The sequence below is a fragment of the Otolemur garnettii genome, unplaced genomic scaffold (genome assembly GCF_000181295.1).
Source record: "Otolemur garnettii isolate 467f Iridium unplaced genomic scaffold, OtoGar3 scaffold00033, whole genome shotgun sequence".
In the NCBI taxonomy this organism is placed as follows: Eukaryota; Metazoa; Chordata; class Mammalia; order Primates; family Galagidae; genus Otolemur; species Otolemur garnettii.
In genome coordinates, this window is record NW_003852428.1 from 14,894,140 (window position 1) to 14,903,014 (window position 8,875).

The 8,875-nt window shown below is 39.6% G+C and overlaps 1 protein-coding gene across 1 annotated transcript in view; it reads right to left on the bottom strand.

Moving 5' to 3' along the window:
• MARCH6 (membrane associated ring-CH-type finger 6) overlaps positions 1 to 8,875 on the bottom strand; it is a 102,088-nt gene that overhangs the window by 59,460 nt on the left and 33,753 nt on the right. Inside the window, 2 exon segments of the mRNA XM_012805006.2 lie at positions 3,302 to 3,375; positions 4,182 to 4,342. Of these exon segments, the coding sequence (XP_012660460.1) occupies positions 3,302 to 3,375; positions 4,182 to 4,342 (235 nt within the window).

The following is an 8,875-nucleotide window of genomic DNA, read 5'->3' on the forward strand; positions in this document are numbered from 1 at the left end:
TGAATTAAACTTTTGACATTTTTATTTGGCTTAATTTTTTACCTATTAAAAACAATGAATCAAGTAGTACAATACTATCACATTTACCTAAGAAACAATTTATGAGACAAACCTCCTGTGAAATATGGAAATTAACCCAAAAAGAGGCCTCTGAATAGGAAAAAAGATTACTTCACATCCTTCACTTATAATGAACTTCATACCAAAGTTATTTACACATATTTTAGCATTCAAGCAGTATAATTATCTGATTTCCCAAATTACCAAAAACCTAATAAAACAAATAGAACAAAAAGAAGCAGCTGATTACATTATCAATAAAGAACTCCCATAGCCAGGCGTTGTGGCAGGCGCCTATAGTCCCAGCTACTCAGGAGGCTGAGGCAACAGAATTGCCTAAGCCCAAGAGTTGGAGGTTGCAGTGAGCTGTGTGATGCCACAGCACTCTACCAAGGGCAATAAAGTAAGACTCTGTCTCTACAAAAAAAAAAAAGAACGCCCCCCCAAATACAAGCATTAGACACAGCACTCAAAAAGCATGATAATCTTCAGCAAAACCATTTCACATGGGAGCAAACAACCCAATGACATTTGTCAGCCACCCTCCCAATTTTAACATAATACTTAAAATTTAAAATGATAAATCCAGAGCTTCCTACTTCTCTGTAAAATGTGTCCAGTTCAGCACACTCAGAAAAAGAGGTTTTACCACATTTTAGAAAGACTTCTTTTTAAAATGGTTCCCTTAAAGGCTACTGCTTATTAAAAAGCTCCGCTTTAAGTAACTCAGAACATACAGGAAGAATAACTTTCTCCAATGAAGCCTAAATAAGGAATTATGATATACAAGGGTTTTTTTGTTTGTTTGTTTCTTTTGAGACAGAGTCTCAAGCTGTCACCCTGGGTAGAGTGGTGTGACATCATAGCTCACAGCAGCAACCTCCAACTCCTGGGCTCAAGCAATTCTCCTGTCTCCACCTCCCAAGTAGCTGGGACTACAGGTGCCTGCCACAACATCTGGCTATTTTTTGGTTGCAGCCGTCGTTGCTGTTTGGCAGCCCAGGCTGGATTCGAACCCGCCAGCTCAGGTGTATGTGGCTGGTACCTTAGCCACTTGAGCCACAGGCACCGAGCCTGTTTTTTTTAAGACAGAGTCTCACTTTGTTGCCCTTGGTAGAGTGCTGTGGCATCATAGCTCACAGCAACCTTAACTCTTAGGCTCAAGCAATTCTCAAGTAGCTGGGACTACAGATGCCTGTCACAATGCCTGACTATTTTTAGAGATGGGAGCCTCGCTCTGGCTCAGCCTGGTCTCAAATCTGTGAGCTCAGGCAATACACCGGCCTCAGCCTTCCACAGTGCTAGAATTACAGGTGTGAGCCATCATGCCAGGCCCCAATATGCAAGGTTATAAAACCAATGATCTAAAATTTCTGAGAGCACTATCACACAACTGTTAATACCTATGAATGATAAAGAAAAAAGAATCAATAGCAACTTTTTATAATATACCCAGAGCACTGACTTCAATAGATAATAGGTATACAAGAGCAAGTCATTAAACCAATAGTAGTTTTTGAGAAAGATGAAGGAAAGAGATATCAAATGAAAACTAAAATAACAAAGAACAACCTTTTACTGGCCTTGAAGTAAAAGCCCATGAGTATTTCCCATCAATTACAGTTCATGAAGATGTTCAACTCTTCTGTCTTAGTTTTCTTTTTTTTGTTTTGTTTTTTGAGACAGAGCCTCAAGCTGTCACCCTGGGTAGAGTGCTATGGCATCACAGCTCACAGCAACCTCCAACTCCTGGGCTCAAGCGAGTCTCCTGCCTCAGCCTCCCAAGTAGCTGGGACCACAGGTGCCCGCCACAACGCCCGGCTATTTTTGGTTGCAGCCGTCATTGTTGTTTGGCAGGCCCGGGCTGGATTCAAACCTGCCACCTTAGGTGTATGTGGCTGGCGCCTTAGCCACTTGAGCCACAGGCACCGAGCCAGTCTTAGTTTTCTATAAACCATAACAAGTTATAAAGTTTTTATGTGTTACAGAAAATTAAAGACCACAAAAGAGAATCAACATTTTTGATGATTATAAAACTCAAAAAGTAAAAACGTAGTAACTTTAATAATTTATACTCATCAAATAAAAAACAAACTAAAACTAATACTAATTTACATCAGTTATATTAAGTAGCTCAAGATGCTTTCCAAAAAGAACTAAAACACAAAATCCCTTTTTTTTGGTCATTTATTATTATTATTATCATTATTTTTTGCAGTTTTTTTGGCCAGGGCTGGGTTTGAACCCACCACCTCCAGCATATGGGACTGGTGCCCTACTCCTTTGAGCCACAGGTGCCATACCACAAAAACCCTTTGTTGGAGAAGACAATGTACTGCGATCTCAAAATGAAAAATTATGCTCTGAATTTTTAAAAATGTATCAGTAAATCCTCTACTTAACTAAGATGAATGATACTATGTATAATTAATAAGCATAGGAATTATAATTAAGATTTTAAAGACCTGCAAACAGCAGAAGCTTCAGAAATACTGAACTTGAAAAGTTACTCTCATGGGAAAAAAGATAATCTAAAGCTTAGTTGAGTTGTTGGGGTTTTTTTTGTTTATTTGTTTGTTTTGCAGTTTTTGGCCTCCAGCATATGGGGCCGCCCCCGACTCCTTTGAGCCACAGGAGTTATGATTTTAAATCATAACGCCCAAAAACTTAGTTTTTATTATTATTCTAACCTATACAATTCTAACTGAAAAACAGTCTGAATTTGAACATTATTAAATATTCGATGAAATCACAGCATCATTGTTCATTTTTCTAAGTAGATAATGGTATTATATTTGTTTTTAAAAGAGAATGCTTACTTTTTAGAGATACATAGTGAAATATGTACAGGTAAAATTATAAATGGTGGGAATTGTTTTAAAAAGAATTGAGAATAAAACAGAAAGGAGAGGTGGAGAATGGGAACATAAGTAAAATAAGATAGGCCCTGCATTGAAATTAATAATCAGTACATGAGACTCATATCCACTATACCTTTATATTATATTTGAACTTGTCTGCAATTACAAGTAAAAACAAAAACAAAACCCTACAAATTAAATCTCAGACACACACATATGTGTGTTAAAAGAGGACATGTAATTTTTAAAACGCTTTCCTATACTTCCTGTTACAACCAAAGATAACTTGAAAATACGTGTAGTTGCTTTCAAACTCTTAAACACCTTAATGCAGCCAGTAATAACAAAGAAAATTCAGTGAAAACCTGTAAAGAACTTACTTGGTGTGAAAGCAAATCTGTGCTTGCATAATTCACAGTATTCTTTTCGACTGTGTTTCAGCCACTGAACTAAGCTGTAAGTACAAATACACTCATAAGCACAGGATTTACAACAAAGAAACATTAAGGTTTCACTAAAAACTAATGTTCTGATTTTATTAAAACTTTACCTATCACAGCAGTACCCTGAACACCATAAATGCATCAATGTACAAAGTTATGATTTAATAAAAAATAGTTATAAAAAAAAATAAAATAAATAAAACTTTACCTATCACAGAGCTTTTACAATTTCAATTTATTTCAAATTTAGAGTGTACTTAACATTTATAACTGCCATCTAAGAGTACAGAACTCCAACGGTTAAAGATTTTTAAAACTGTTATTTCTAGTATTAACACAGTTCTATTAATCTAAGTTGTAATCTCAAATCAACAAATGAATATGAAAGAAATCTCTAAGCATTAGTTCCAACACTGGGTCTGAATCCTGGTTCTGCCATCAACTGACTGGCTGTGTGGCCTAAGACAATCTTTCTAAGCTTCAGTTTTCTCACCTGCATAACAATACTACTCCACTTCACAGTTTTCTTGTAAAGATTAAATGAGTTAAGATGTGTAAAGCATTAAGAATAGTTCTTGGCACAAAGTACTTTATAAATGTAAGCTATTATTATATCAAGAAAAACTAGAAATCTGTAACACTTTCAATGGACAAAATAAGCTCTCCATTATAAAGTATTCAAAAGCATCTGAAAAATAGTATATTGAAAAAACAGGCATGATATTAAAAATTATGGAAAATTTCTTTTACAAATATTTGAATTTTTACAATAAAGGTTTTAAAAATAATTATAGATAAAATTCAAAGTATCACTTACCATTCTTGATGTATAAACTTAATACTGCCAGTACATACACAAGGATGATAAAGAGGTTTCTCAGGTGTTCCTTCTGACCGACACACTCTACATATGTCTGTTAATGAAAAATAAAAACTGAATTTCTTTTGGTCATAACTTTTATAGCAGACAACCCAAAACTAAAATATTGCACATTAAAGCAAGAATCTATCACATGACAAAATATTAATCAGCAGTATGGAAAACTTAAAATTGTGATTAAGATATGTGAGTAGACAAAGGGTATCAAAACAATGTATAAAAAAAAGTATACACATTTTAAGAAAGAAAAAAACTATTAAATGGCAATACTCAAGTCACATTTGACTCCTGCAGTTACAAGATAATGAATGTTAATTGGTATATGCTGAATATAACAATTTTAATACAGATTTTTCCTTTCTTAAAATGTATATATATATATTTTTGGCACCCTCTGTACACCTGAAACTAAAAAATATCCTACATAGGTCACAAGCAGTGGCTCACATGTAATCCCTAGCACTTTGGGAAATGAAGCTAGAGAATCGCTTATAGCTAGGAGGTCAAGACCAGTTCTCTATAGAACTTTTTGAAAAATTAGCCCGTATGATGGCATGCACTTGTAGTCCCAGCTACTTTGAATGCTGAGGCAGGACTGCTTGAGCCCGGACCAGACATTGGAGGCTACAGTGAGCTATGATGATGCCAAAGCACTTTAGCCCTGGCTACAAAGTGAGATACCATCTTTAAAAAAGAAAAAAAAAAATCCTACAAAATTTATTAAAAGGTAGTTGTTCCTCTGAATATGAGCTCTATATAAATAAACCCAAGTTGAAAATAACAGAACAGTTGGTTTTATTTAAAACTATATTCTCCTGGCTTGGCGCCCATAGCTTAGTGGTTAAGGCGCCAACCACATAAACCTGGAGCTAGCGGGTTCAAGCCCAGCCCAGGCCTGCTAAAAAACAACAATGACAACTGCAACAAAAAAAGCAGCCAGACATTGTGGCAGGCACCTGTAATCCCAGCTACTTGGGAGGCTAAGGCAAGAGAACTGTTTGAGCTCAAGAGTTGGAGGTTGCTGTGAGCTGTAACACCACAGCACTCTACCGAGGGTGACATAGTGAGACTTTGTCTCAAATTAAAACAACAAAAAAAAATTACATTATCCTATTACTAAACAAATACTTAACAGAAATATGCAAATCAGGTCGCCATTTGGTGTGTTGTTTTTTAGGACAAGGCCTTGCTCTACCACCCAGGCTGCAGTACAATAAGCCCTAACTCAGCACTCCACAGCGTCAAACTCCAGGGCTCAAGCAATCCACCCCTTCAGGCCACCCCCCCCCCTCCGGACTACTGGTATTACAGGAATGAGCCACCATGCCCACTCAGTGCTACCACATTTTTAAACTCCAGCCTTGTAAGTTTAACTGTTAGAAGTCCTAACAGTTTAAACACCCCCCCCCCAAAATCTGATGACTTAACAATGTAACAGTAGTAGATGGATACAATAAACAGAACTTTAAGCATCAACTGCCCCTAAAAGAACCAGAGCTATAAAGCCACCATGGATGCACAAATAGGTAATATCAGGATTCAGAGGGAGGGAAGATCCCAAAGCCACAATCCTGTCAGGCCACATAAAGGTGAGCCAGAGGCTGCCTTAAACAGATGGGACTGAGCAGAGCTGAGTGGTCCACAGCCCGAGGACCACAGCCTGCCCCTCATACCCAGTACCAAGTAGCATTAATGGCACATCTTTCTTGCTACCAGGAGTGGTCCACAGTGACCTGTAACACAGTGCTATGAAGGAACCCCAGGAATCCCAACTGATCCTTCATGCTAACAAATGATCCTTCCCACATGCACTCACTTGGCTCCTTAAAGCTTCTCCACAGTCTACTTAGGGAAACCTGGTTACAACTTTCATGTAGGGGATCTCAGCTACTGGTCAGGGTCAAGCGCCAATCCCAAATGGCCACTGCGCAAGGAGGGGCATGATGAGTACGGGCAGTATGAACAAGGAGCAAGGAAGTGAATTAATGCAGGCTTTTGACCTCCTTTCTTAGAGGGAATTCCTCATTAATGAAAAATAACTGCAAGGGGAAGGGGAGAGCAGAGAGAGGAAAGAGGAGGGAGAAAAGGGGAAGGGAACAGCAGAGAGAGGGAAAGAGGGAGAGAGGTGGGGTCTCGGTGTGTGCCACTCCTTTTGGGGGCAAGACACAATTGTAAGAGGGACTTTACCTAATAAATGCAAGCAGTGAAACCTGGTTTCTTGTACCTTCAATGAATCCCCAACAATAAATTAAAAAAAGAAAAGAAAAGAAAAGAAAAATAACTGCAATTCTGAACCCCATCACTAACACTTTAATGGATGTGAGTCCCTAATTGGCTGGCTGCTCAATCTCTGGTATCTGAGTGCCACTTGTCTAAACTGAAAGATACTGAGCATTCAGTGACACCTACTAACCAGTCATCAATTAACCAGGCAAATCTCTCCATCTACCCAGAAAAGTCAGGCACCCCCACCCATGGAAGAGCAATCAATGGGTCAATTCTGTCCATGCTGGAGCCTGGAGAGGTTGCCTATGTTGAGTCAAATTAATTATAGATGCCACTGCAGGTGCCTCAATTTCATCTTTGGAACTAGAAGCTTCCCAGACCACCATCTGAAGGGCTTTTGCCAGTTTATTATAGGCATAATGTCAGAGTCAGCAGCATTATTATCATCAGGGGTCCTCAAACTTTTTAAACAGGGGGCCAGTTCACTGTCCCTCAGACAGCTGGAGGGCCAGACTGTGGTCCCCCAGATGAGTCGGCTGCTAAGCAGGATAGGCAGCGGCAGCAAAAATACCCAGTGGGATGATAAATGTCCTAGGCGGGCCACATGTGGCCTGAGGGCCATAGTTTGAGGACACCTGTCATATATGGCCAGAATTATATGGGAACCTGAACCTCTTTAAACTTCCCACTTTCACCTTCATCCTTGAAAAATGAAAACATCCTTGGCAAAAGGTTTTCACTCTGGCCCAAGATCTGACTTCTAGTGGCTCAATACTGACAACCTAATCATCTTGCTTAATCAGTTTCCCCAAAGTTCCGACATAAACAAAATAGAACCACACTCTCATTCCATCATCCCACCAGTGGTATCCAGGTAGCCCTCACCCACTTTGAAACACTTAATTTTCTCCAAATACACGCTTCAGCCCCCAGGGAAATGGCTAAGAGCTTAAGACACCTAGACGCAAGGGGTAGGAACTGCCTCACAGCCAACCTCTTTGCACCAAATTCAATACATGGCACTGAAATAGGCTACCAGCACCAGACGTGCCCTGCAACTGATCCTCCTTAAAGGACTTAAACAGACCCATTCCAATTATAGGGCTTGAAGAGTGCTGTTGTTTTTATCACCACTACCCTCCCAATTTGGCAGCAGGTAATTTGCGCACCTGCTGCCTTCCTTGAATGAGGTATTATTTTATCAGAAAAACTGAATGAAACCAAGTTTCTTCACTACCAAGATTCCCAGTCACTGTGGTTGCCCTGACAGGCACTGGGACTGCCATCTAACAGTGCCACAGGGGCATGCGATCACTCTAGGTTACCTAGAATCACCAAGACCGCTGGCTACGATTTAAGTAGCTGAATCACCACAAGAGTACTTAGATGCCTGTGGATTAATTTTTGAGACCAGGAAGTGCTACTATAGGGTCTACCAGGTAGGATGGGGGTGAATGCTTGGTAGACAAGTGCCAGAGGGTCCAGTCTCCCCAGACCACCCTCCACTGTAGAAATAGCAGTGGGGTGCAGCACCTACAATGTGGCAAAAGGACATCATGCATCTCAGGACAGCAAGCACACAGCCACACTCAGATGAACAAGAGTTGCCACATTGCCCTCAGGGAACAAGGTGATTGGCTGGCCACCAAATATGAACTGAGGTAGGGCAAGGATAGCTTTTATTGGTACCCCCACTGCCTGTGAGATGCAAGGACAATAAGAGGAGCCATATCCATCTGGCTGGTTGGTAACTTGGTAGGTTTATTCCACGTTGCAGACCTCCCCCAGCTAGGCCACATTAGGTGACTTAACACCAGATGGCCTGAGAAAGCACCAGGAGAGAGCAAAGCAGCAGCAAATTACAAAAAGCACTCACCCACATAAGGAATGCTCACTCACTCCAAGGATCAAGGGAGATAGCCAGTGGGCAAATAATCAAACTGGGGGTGGGGATACAGGACAAAAATGCCAGAGAGATGGAGACACACATGCATTAGACAGGACAGTGATTTTCAGAAGATTTCTGCCCTTCTGAACACAAAACCAACACAATACAAAGCAAACACAACTCTAAAATCAAGCCCTGGAGCTCTGGTTGACCTAGAGGAGAGAAATGGGATACCTGTGGTCCACTCAGAGACTGTAAGATCAAAACTATTTTCATAACTTCTATTCACATTGTCTTTGACACTTTACAGTGTTTTCTAGAGCCTATACAAAAGAATGAAAGTAGGCACAGACCAAAAAAATCCAACTGCTTCCCATTAAACCAGATATTAAAGAGATTGACAAATATAAAATTAATCCACTTTTGGAATATATTATTTTCCTTGAAAATACTATTTATAATAGCACATGATGAGGTATTATTTTTTAAGTGATTAACAAATACTTTTTTTTTTTTT